Source organism: Triticum aestivum, chromosome 4A (genome assembly GCF_018294505.1).
Source record: "Triticum aestivum cultivar Chinese Spring chromosome 4A, IWGSC CS RefSeq v2.1, whole genome shotgun sequence".
Lineage (NCBI taxonomy): Eukaryota > Viridiplantae > Streptophyta > Magnoliopsida > Poales > Poaceae > Triticum > Triticum aestivum.
The window spans coordinates 550,719,262-550,730,800 of NC_057803.1; the positions used below are offsets into that span (position 1 = coordinate 550,719,262).

Genomic DNA, 11,539 nt, shown 5'->3' on the forward strand with positions numbered 1-11,539 from the left:
AACAGTGCCATCTTGACTGACCAAATGTTTCCTGGGACCCCTCTGAATGATCGTGCTAGTAGCTCTAGCATCCTAGACCGAATACTGATCCATATCAACATGCTCACTATTTTCTTTATGAGGTTGTTGTACTTGACCACCTCCTCCACGGACCCAACCTTCTTGACCACCAGCATCAAATCCTCCCCTCTCACTACCCCTTCCTCCTCCCCTTGCAAAATTCTGCCTTGGTATTGATGCATGGAATTTCCACATGAGCTAGTCCTCCCACTAACAATCTACTAGATCGTGTACCCCATCTCCACACTCCTCAACATTATGTCCCATAAGTCCACAGAAGTAGCAGAATTCGGGTAGCTTCTCATAATAAACTGAGTATTTTTTCCTCTCCTTCAAAGTTATCGACACAAACCTGACAAGAGGAATGTTTACATCTAGATAGACTCGAGCCCTAAGGAATTTTGAAGTATTGATAATTCCTTCGTTCACACAATTACTGTAGTGGGTGGTCCCCCCCCCCCCACTTTCCTAGCCACCCTCTCTGCCAGCTCTTTTTTCCTGATCAAACCATCCGGTACCCCCTCTATTATGGTCCAGACATGTATTTTATCAAGCTTGTAACTATTGACATTACTAAATCCATAGTATTCCTGCATGACGACGGTTGCGTTGTGGAACAACCATGGAGCATCATCCATTACTCTTCTCCAATTCCCCAAATAGTTGAACTAAGCAATGAAGAGGTTTGTACCCTTCAATTTGAAAGTTAACTTTTGGGTCGCCGACCAAGCCATTCTCATTGCGTTAAACAACGCTGAGTGACTAAATTGATGGGTAGTATGAACTTTGAAGATAGCCAACCATCTAACCTCCTTAATCGAATCCTCTAGTTCCACAGAGAATTCGAGATCGACCTCCTCCTCTCCACAAAAATTTAGCCCTTTGAAACGATCCTCAAGGCTTGGAACATGACCCCATGTATGATCTCCCCTCTCTTCTTCACCACGACCACCGCTTCCACTTCCTCCCTCTCCTTCCTTTACTTCCTTCGTCTGAGCTATGAGATGTTTTCCCCCGCCGGTCCCTTCTCTCCAAGCCCCGCCTATGCATCCTCTACACTGGCCTGCTCTCCGCCCCCGCTCATCACAGGGGGTGATTCCACCATGCTAGCACCTCGAGAAGCTCTCGCGCACTCCTGGACTCTCGTCTCACCGGGGGAGCCCTGCCAGAACTTGAGGAATTGTGGACTCCGACTCGGTCGCCGGAGGATAGGGTAAAGCTTGCGTGTCGGTGCCGCTGCTGCTGGGGACGAACCCTCCATGAATAAGGTTTTTTTAAAATCCCCTCCATGAATAAGTTTTTTTGGGGGTCCCTCCATGAATAAGTGACGGAGGGAAATAACGGTTCGCGTGTTATTAGGCCTTGGGCTGCAGAAAAATCACACGGCTGAAGAGAACCCACGCACGGGCTGACCTTGGCCTGAAAGAAAAAAAACATTGACCCACGCACGCCACGCGCTGCCTTCGCTCCAGCGCCGCCACCCCCGCCGCCGTCCTGTTCTCCTTCCCCTCCCCACCCAATCTTCCCCGGCGCCACCACCAGCCTCCTCCACGTCCAACCTCCTTCTGGCGGCCGTGTCCGTTTTGGATCGGATCCGCGTAGGAGAACTGCTCCAATGCGGAGCATGAAGAAGGCCTCGACCGGAAATCCAGCTAAATTGCATCCCATGTTCGGAACCGTCCAATGTCGCCTCCGCTCGATTCGCCGGAAGACCGCCCAGTGTCGCCTCCGCCGACTTCGCCAGAAGACAATCCGTCGTCCGCGAAGATTCAAAGTTCTGTTTCTTTGTTGCCTTCCATGCATCGCTTCATGGTTTTGAGCATGGATGCAGGTCACTCCTTTTCCTTGATGCAGTATCTCCAAAACCGAATTAAGAAGTGGAAGTTACTGACTGCTACTTCAGTTGACGGAGAAGGCGATGTGTTCGCAGTTGTATTCACTGTAGTGCACGACAAGAACCGTGAAAATTGGCACTGGTTTCTTCAGCAACTAAAATCTTCACGGTCAGCCTCTTGTGCTATAACATTCATATCTAAATCTAATGGAGAAAATGGACTGTGGGATGAAGTACCTTTGGTTTTCCCTCATGGTCCTCATGGATACTGCGTGGACTTTCTTATTGAATTTCAGATGCAATTGGACGATTCGTGGGCTGAAGAAGTAAGAGATGCCAAGGTTGTATTTTGGGAACAGTCAGTGAATCAGCTGGTCAGGCTGATGATGGCTGATGCGCCGGAGCAGATCGGCAAGGCTGTGGAGAGGACGAACTACAGTCCTGCCAACACTATGCAGGCAAGTAAGCCTTCATCCTTATATTTCCTGCTCTGTGTTATACTGTTATAGGTCGTCGAATTCATCAAGAAAGCCCCAAAAATTGGCTTATGTCTGATGTGTATAACAAAAAATAACTATGCAGTTCTGTAAGTCTACCATCAATAATATTCTTGGCCGGAACAGTTCGTTGAATCCAGCAAGAAAGCTCCACAAAGCATCTTATGTCTGATGTATAACAAAAAATGGCTAATTAGTTTTTTAGGTCTATCAGCAATAACATTCTTGGCCGGATTATGGGCTGAAGGAAGGGAAGGAGATATGATCTGCATCGCCTTAGGCGATAACACAAAATCCCTGCAATAGGCTACCATCCCTGCATCATCAACTCAAGCACCGGATGAGTACACTTTCATGCCTGCATGTTTACATGAGGCTGTACATATTTTTTTTTCATGTTACCTTATCTAATAGTAGTAATTGCAGTATTACACAATGAGATTAGTTGATTTTTCTCATAGAGTGGATTTGGATGTGGTGTGTTGTTTCTTCAAAATACATGCTAAATCTCATATTATCTTCAACGTATATCTAACCTTCTGCCTCTGAGCATTAGGCAAAGGCATGATGCGTAGCTTCTGAATATTCTATACGCTTGAAATTTTAGCATACACAATCTTCCTAGATCTCTTGACTCAATGTCAGTACCCTGTATAATGGTTCCTCAGTAAATCCTTTGGTCAGAAGTTACAACTGTAGAATCAGTGTAGGTCGATTTTGCACACATAATAAGTACACACATAATCAAATAAGTGTAGGTCGATTTTGCAATGTATAGCACTAGGATTTTGTCTACGAGCACGATATCTGCGTAAATAATCCAATTGTTAAAAGAAAATACAATATTCAGTCATGCATTATTGTTGTTGAGAATGCTGAAAAACATAGTTTCACGGGATTTTGTACCTCCAAGTAAAGTGACCTGTCTCCCCGTGTTCCTAAGCCAGCCAATGCAATACACTGAAGGCTTAACCTGTAAATGGAGGTCTCGAACAGTTAACCATCTGCGAGACAGCAAAGTAATTCAATGTTGGAAGACTCTATTACATACATAATACATGTAGTTGTGTGGATACAGAAACATTTTGGCACCACCCACAAAGTCTAGTTCCACGGACGGGAAAGCAGAGTCAATACTGCAATATGCACAAACAATGAAGGTGTAAGTTATTTTGATAGATGTTGCTTTGTTTCCATAATGAAAGGAAAATACCTGGTGGAAGTGGCAAAACAAATTTCGCCATTTTCCCCGGTGAACGGAAGTTCAGACGGAGGGGTTGCAACCCTTATCTGTGAACAGAAATCATAAGACTTTTTTTCTTGCATCTAAAGTAAATTAGGTAGATCACGTGTTGCTTGTTGTAGCTAACAAAAAGATGAATATATCATGTGATCTTACTGCACTAATAAACGGCTCATATGCTCCATCTGCTAGATACGCGAGCGTGGTTCCCGAATCGACGAAGGTAAAATTACTCGGTGAGGGTCCAAACACTGAGCTTTCAATGGGGAGTGTCTGCCCATTTACAGCTATGCTCTGTAGATTCACTTGGTAATATTGCCTGCATTTCATCAAGATAGTTAGGATGGTGCACTTGAGACAGAGTATAGTAGTTTCCATGGAAATTTAGATAAATTAACATTATCTACGAGTTAATTTAAATATGCAAGATGTCTTAGCTGGGACAGGAAAGCGTTGATAGTAAGACGACATTCTTGATACCCCAAACTCTCTAAAGGGGGTGTGAGCCTACTGCTATGACTGCTATACACTCCGCCTCACCATTTTCTGGGCAGCTTTAGTTAGTGCTCTACGAAATTGCAAATATACGAGTTTAAGGATGTAGTTGCACTAGAAAATCAACATTAAGCTGATAACTTTGACAACACACTAGACATAAGCACTCATATACTACATCTCTGAAGCATATGATGAACAGAAATACTAATCAATTCTAACTAGAACCAAAATAGCACGACAAAAATTACATGTTGAGTTTTTGTGCAGAAGGTAATGAAGCGTGGAAAATAGTAGCAGCATCTAAAGTTGAATGGACTGGAGTGGTAGACCATCTTTCATTTGGGTCATTTGAATCTTTCCATATAGAATGTGTTATCTGTTTTGTTTTGTACCTGCCTAACAAACCAGACAACAATAACTCTCTGCAAAAAACAAACAAAAAAACAATAACAACAGATCATATTCCATTTAGTTGTTTGACAATGCAAATTACTTCTACTTGCTTATTATTATAATGCTTAAGCATCCTTCTTTGTTTCTTTGCTAGCTCTAATGTTCCAAGTCTGCCTTTTGGGCTTCCACCTTAAAGTTGCCAGCTATTGAACCGTGAGGGAAGCTGGACATTCTAGTGCTTTTGGCAGTTTTAAGGGTGTTAATATTCTTCAAGGTTGGTGGTGTCGTCTATCTAGATATAATGCTAATTATGTCCGCCAGATTTCCCGGGCAAAGTCTTCCAGCGTAAATTAGATTGACTCCTTCGTGCTCAACCCTTCTTGCATTCTGCTTTTTGTTTTCAGCCAGTGATTCTCTAATTAGCACGCTACAGAAGGACTGCTGAATGCGCTTATGAATGATGCAGAGAAAACTAAACTCTGAGAATCGAGGGCTTGGACAGACTTGAAGCCTTCTACTATTCCAGTTGGCACTGTCTATCATTAAGCAGTTAACTTCTGCTTTATTTTACACCTATATATTGTCAATTTATCCGGAAACCTGGGATCAAACAATGAAATTGGCTTTGCAACGAAGGACAAATCTGTCATTGTGGGTTTCTACATCGACCAAGTCCAAGCACAGGAAAAAAAATCTGAAAAGTGCGGCATTCCATGAATAGTAGGTTATGTTCATAGCATTCGCTTCACGGTCTCCACATGTATGCCTTGCTACCTGGGATCGAGCCTGGGTGTGTGTGTGCCATGGCAGGGTACTCTATAGCTATACAATTGGTGCTTGCGATGAAATATAGCTGCAGGTGTACACACAAACTGCGAATAATACTGCGATAAATGGCAACGAGGAGACTGAAGTTACGGTGATGTCTGTTCTTACATTTGTTCAAACACAATACTTAATGTTTGCTCAGTCAATGATTTGTTATGTGTTGTACAATGTGGCGAAGCATGCATGTTCGTTCTACAGTAGTTCCCTTCGGGTTCTACGGGTTCAGCCCTTTTATGACTTGGTTCCTGAGTGTCGGTGCAAAACCTTGTGTTTACCATTTGTACCACCACGGAAAAAATCAATCGGGATCTCGATAAGCTAAGGTGTTTTGCACCACCAATCAGGGCAAGTTTGGCGGTTGATAAATGATGGGAAAAGTACAAAATAAAATGATAGTAGAAGACTTACGGCGATGGCAAGAGGGGTGTGTAGGTCAAGCCAGGCTCGAGGGCTTCACCGAATGCAAGAATTCCGCCACCAGTTGGACTATGCATGCACAGCGTGAATACCTTGCCAGAGATTCCAAGGGAATATAGCTGTGAAATAAACGACATCCCAAAAGGCGACAAGCCAAAAATTCCGTCGAATCCGCCACGTGTCAGTTGCCCCGACCACGAAGTAGTACACCTATTGTGGGGAGGTTAATAAATGCCTTAATAAATTGATGGTATAGAATAGAGCAGGTGGTAATGATATTAGAGGCTCCCGCAATAATAATAATAAAAATAAATAATGGCATTAGAGGATAAGAAAGCATACCCGAAGACAATGCGTGCAGGAGTAGAAAGGCCGTTCAGGTGCACTAAATCAGATATATAATAGCCGACGGCGTTCGAAGCTGTGCCATTATCCCCGTTGCCATACCCGAGATCATAAGCGCACCTATTATTGGAGGTGTTGCACTTTGCAGCCCTCGCACTCTCCAGAGCCTGGCACGAGTGATCCGAGCAACCGAGTACTGATGTTGATGATGCGGGGTAAAAGAGGCGGGTCTGGCAAAAAATGAAAAAATGTTAGTTATTTGATTGATTGGATAGAAAAGAATAATTTCTCCAGAAAGAAATGTTCTGCGTGGGAGAGAATGGGCATACAGGAATTCGCGCTGTCTCACAACCAATCCACAGTAGGATACTTCCCGTGTCGATGAGAACGTCGAAGCTCTGTGATGGGTTCCCAAGAATCACGCGAGTCAAATATGGCCTGCAAATCCAAACATAAGTTGCAGAGTTTGTTTATTTTGCAGAGTTTATTAATTTAAGTACATGCTGATATATTGTCAATTTCATTGCAAATGAAGTTGGGAGCCTAAGTTCCTTTCAGTCAATAATAATAGTAATTGCAACTCAAAATAATAATTATTTAGTACAGACATTTTTTTATTTAGTACAGACATTTTTGAGGCAATAGTATAGATATACTATTATGATATTATCGCACACCAGGGTGAGGAAAAAGAAATTCTGCACCCAGGTCAGTCCTCGTTCGCACCGGCGCGCCCCCAACAACATAACTAGCCCATAACTACCTTTCGTTTAAGGGTTAGCCCATAACTACTAGACTCGCAGCCTCGTTCCGCCCCGCCCCAGCGACTTAACAAGCCCAGTTCTCTCAAGAAGAAAAACAAACTTAACCAGCCCACATCCGACTTCGCCTCGCTTCCAGCCACTGACCCACGTCGCTCCGTCGGTGGGCCATTTTTCTCGCTCGTCGTTGCTCAGAGAAACAGGCTGTGTTTTTTCCTGATTTTTCACAACAGTCTGTTTTTCAAATCTGGTAGGTTTCTGATTCTATAAAATGTTCTCGGAAATTGTTCATGAAATCAAAAGGTGTTCACAAATTCAAAAGAGGTTCATGAAATTCAAAAATTGTTAGCGAATTCTAAAAATATTCAAGAGATAAAAAAATTCACAATTCAAAAAATATTCATGAATTTAGAAAATGTTCATGCAGAACTATTATTTTCAGAGAATTCAGAAAATGTTCATGTATTCAAAAACTGACGAAGAATTCAAAAATTGATTGTAAATTTGAATTTTTTTTGCAAAATTCAAAACATAAGCGAATTAAAAACTAAACTACTTACGAAAAAGTGAACAATTTTAGAAATCCCGACAGAAGCAGAAACGAAAAAATAAATAAACAGAAAATAAAACCGAGAAAACCTGTAAAGAAAACAATCGAAAAAGGAAGAAAGAAAAACCGGCCTGGAAGTTTCCAAAACCGGCTGGCTTGCGAGAGCCCGTAGCGCGACTAATGGACCAGGGGGCGATACACAGAATTTGCGCCCCAGCCTATCCATCCAACGAAATATTTTTGGTCCATTTAATCTTTTTGTTAGATTATTATACGCCGACGGTTCCTATGGTGCTGCCCCCTTTCCCGCATCTCACCCCCAACCTCAAGAGCTGGCTGAGTGCAGAAACAGACTAACGGGCTAGCCCAATCCCCGTGAGGTGGGTGCGTGTTTGTTGCTAACCCGCGGTGAAAAATAAATGTTGTGAATCCAATAAATGCTCACGAATTCAAAAATATCCACGAACTGAAAAAATATCAACGATTTCAGCACAATGTTCTTGAATTCAAAAAAGTTCAGAATTTTAAAAAATGTTCATGATTTTTTAAAACATAATGGTCAGGAATTAAAAAAAGCTCACAAATTTGATAAAATGTGCATGCATCAGAAAAAAGTTTGTGCATTCGACTCAACAAATGTTCACAAATGTAAAAAATCGTGTTTTGAAAAAATGCTCATCAAATTCGAAAAAATTCACAAATTTGAAAATAGGTTGCGGTTTCAAAAATAATTATGAATTGATTTTTTTCGTGATTTTATAAAAGTTTTCGAATTGTAAAAATAAAATAGAAAGGGAAATGGAAAGAAAAATTGAAAAAGGAATAAAAATAAGACAGACTGAAAAATGCAGAAACAGACTAACGAGCCGGCCCAATCCCAATGGGGTGGGTGCGTGTTTTGTTGCTATCCCCCGAAAAAAAGACCTACCAGGACTGATTGAGGTCAATGAGATATGGTTACGGACATATGACTAGCTCAGCACACATTGTACGTTTTGAGGGATGAGATATTAGATGTAGTAAACCAGAAATATGTTCAACTCCAATTTAATTTTGTGATGTCGTGGTTCTAAAATGAGCAATCATGTTCTTCAACTTTCAGTTTGGGCATATGGGGCTAAAATTTATTTCTTTGGCTAGTTCTTCTACTGTTTCCAGATTCAAATATCTAATTCCAAAAGAAAGGTACATGTCTCCAATACTGTTGTTTCTTGATGCGGTGCAAACATAAGGATTCTGCCCTAAATAGCGTTCTTTTTTTTTTTGGAGTTTTTCAGAATTTCTTTAGAATAGTTGCACATCATCGTTCACTTGCTAAACCTTTCGGCCTTTCGGGAAAGGGAAACTAGGGACTAGGTAGTTCTGTTGCAAGGTTCCTAGTCTTATGAACGTCCTGAATTTTGTAAACCAAAAAGGAGTATGAAAACCTTTTTTTTTGCGGGGAAGGAGTATGAAAACTTACCCGTGGAACATGTACTTTCCAGTACCGTTCACAGGGAGCTCAACAACTCCTCCTCCTGGCAGTGCGTTGGGACGCTCCAGCTTCAGAACTGTGGGCTGCGCCTCACTGGCAAGCAACAACGAGGTAATAGCCACCAAGACCAACTTCATGGTGCTCATTCGTCCAAACTTGAGAAACCTTAAAATAATTAAACACGGACAAAAATTAGAAACACCACATTTCACTAAGGTTAAAATTCTTGAATGCATTTTTATTTCTCAGACAACAGTAACATGCGTGAAAATTTATTGGAACAAGTCGCGTAGGAATGATATAAAATACAAAAAATAAAGTTGAGTTTGGGTCAGACTTAGTGCGATGAAGCAACAGATTTGTCCATTCTAGATTGGCTCCACTATTACTGTTTGTCAAATTGTTCAGAGATGTTTTGAATTTATTTACTCCCACATCATTATACACTTTTTTGGCGACGTCCGACATCCACTAAAGAAACAAGGGTTTGGCTTCCTTAGGGTGGGGGTTGGCGACCATGGGTGATCATGTGCCGCTGCCTTATCCACGTGACGCGAGCACATCAGGTCTGTGGGAAGTTCCCTCCCTTAACTTTTGTTGTTAGGTAGGTGCAGTGAATCGAACACAAGTGACTTGGAAATATGACGCACTTGCATTGCGCTAAGCGGCTCTCCCCAAGTTGAGTGGAAATAAAACTGAGGAGGCTTGAGTCATAAGTTTTTTTTGAACCAAGCACCTGTTGTAGAAATGAAAAATCACCCACTAGCAGAGGCTGGAACAACCCATAGAAGTGTAGGGGCTGTTTCAACCAGCTGATGTACCTCCATTGATTTACCTCCTCTAGAGAGTATTGAACTTTGTGACAAATAGGTTATAGTTACACTCCTTAACTCCCTATTGGATACAGACACGACGAGGCCAAATCATAACTTTTTTTTAATTTATTGGATACAGAAATTTAAAATCAGATCGGGAGGTGGTGGCATCGTCTATTAATACTCGTGAAAAGGAACACCCCATGCGTCAAACCTTTATGTACGCAAGGCAAAACAGACCATTTGCTACTCAAACAGAGGAAAACGGCCTCAGGATCCTGGACAGAAGCTACCATGGGCGAAATTTCCTGAAAGTTTGACAATTTCAAGGCTGGGCAAACCTTTTGCCTTTCACTAAAAAAAATAGGTTGGTTTGAATTTGTATCGAACAAAGAACATGGATCAGTTACTATTAACATGGGTTTCAGTAAACGTCAAAAAAAACATGGGTTTCAGTACAGCCGCACTAGGAAAGTTTTGTTCCGATATGCAGGTCCAGGTTCAAATCATATGGCACAAACATTTTGATTAGATTTACACCCAATAAATATTTTTTTGGCAAAATTATGACCTAGCCAAGATTGGAACCTCGGTCAGCTGCTTGTTTACCAAAACGGACTAACCGTCAAGTTTGATATGTACTGCTGGGTTCAATATGTGCTACATTTCTTTTTATCTAGCTGTTCAAATTTTAAAATTATTCAAATTAAAAAAAAGATGTAGTTGAGTTGTCCGAAACAAATTTCAAAGTTTTGGAATTTTTGATCTTTTGAGGGTGAGCAGAATTTTTGCCTTTTCGAAAATTTAGACCTTGGTCAAGATTAGCCGATCGCAAAATTGTGCGAGGCCTGGCATGGCGACTGTAGGTAGCTGGTGGCCAACAAAGAACTGCTTGTTGGCTGGGGAATTTTCCTTTGGAAGTGAGTGATGTAATTCAAAATGATTCTAAGTCTGATCAATTAATGGCATCCCTTCTTCCCCGCAAAAAAAGTACTAATATGTTTCCACACATGATGACGTCTGGATCTCACCTAGGCATGTCGGCGACCGCGGCGGCGTGGTGGTCTTTGACAGAGTTGAGCTCGGCCTTCTCCGCATCTGGAACACCCTTCCCCATCTTGCGGCTCCGGAGCTTGGCGACCGCGGCGGCGTGGTGGTCTTTGACAGAGTTGAGCTCGGCCTTCTCCGCATCTGGAACACCCTTCCCCATCTTGCGGCTCCGGAGCTTGGCGACCTCCGAGTCCTTGCCGGCCTGAGCCTGCGCGATCTGCGCCTGATTGAAGCTCGTCGGTGGCGAGGGCCTGGGCATGCGCGATCTGCGCCTGATTGAAGCTCGTCGGTGGTGTGGGGCGTGGGGTGGCGCGCGGCCGGCCAGAGGTCGTTGTGCTCAGCTCAGGCGACCCGGCCGGCGCGTGTGATGGTGGTGGTATGGAGGCGTGGGGCTGGCTGATGTCTAGATACTGGGTGTGGTGGCTGCGAGTGCGCTCAGGCCAGGCTCTGTGCTAGCTACACGCGCTGGTGATTTATCCTTTCCTAGTTCCCGTAGTGCTAATTCCTGATTTTGTACTGCAGTGCAGTCCAACTCCTTTGATTTTCTTTAGTATATTGATTCTTGTAGCTTAACTGGTTGAGGGGAGTTCTAATTAGGTCATGGATTTTGCACTAAATGAAAGTTGTTGTTTACATTTTTTCTTTCTTTTAGTAAGTAGAGAGAGCTCTCGAGTGCACAATTTCAAGCGTACCACGGAGTTTCTTTCGAATGGGTTTTGTTTATGTTATTCTGTTATAGTTGCTGCCTGTGTAGGCTTACTTCCGACAGTATAA

General features: G+C 42.6%; 1 protein-coding gene and 1 long non-coding RNA gene across 2 annotated transcripts; one reads left to right on the forward strand and one right to left on the reverse strand.

The window, feature by feature from the left end:
* The first annotated feature begins 1,835 nt into the window (after positions 1 to 1,835).
* LOC123086890 (uncharacterized) lies at positions 1,836 to 5,189 on the forward strand. Its single transcript, XR_006441154.1, has 3 exons — positions 1,836 to 2,063; positions 2,191 to 4,799; positions 4,930 to 5,189. It is a non-coding gene; the product is annotated as an uncharacterized lncRNA (long non-coding RNA).
* LOC123086889 (aspartic proteinase 39-like) lies at positions 2,970 to 11,236 on the reverse strand. Its single transcript, XM_044508712.1, has 10 exons — positions 10,747 to 11,236; positions 8,889 to 9,065; positions 6,445 to 6,553; positions 6,113 to 6,345; positions 5,762 to 5,980; positions 3,791 to 3,953; positions 3,605 to 3,681; positions 3,443 to 3,527; positions 3,298 to 3,364; positions 2,970 to 3,198 (listed from the first exon to the last, which is right to left on the reverse strand). The coding sequence occupies exons 1-10, from the start codon at positions 11,022 to 11,024 to the stop codon at positions 3,056 to 3,058; spliced, it is 1,551 nt and encodes a 516-aa protein (XP_044364647.1). The 5' UTR covers positions 11,025 to 11,236; the 3' UTR covers positions 2,970 to 3,055.
* Between the last annotated feature and the right edge of the window lie 303 nt (positions 11,237 to 11,539).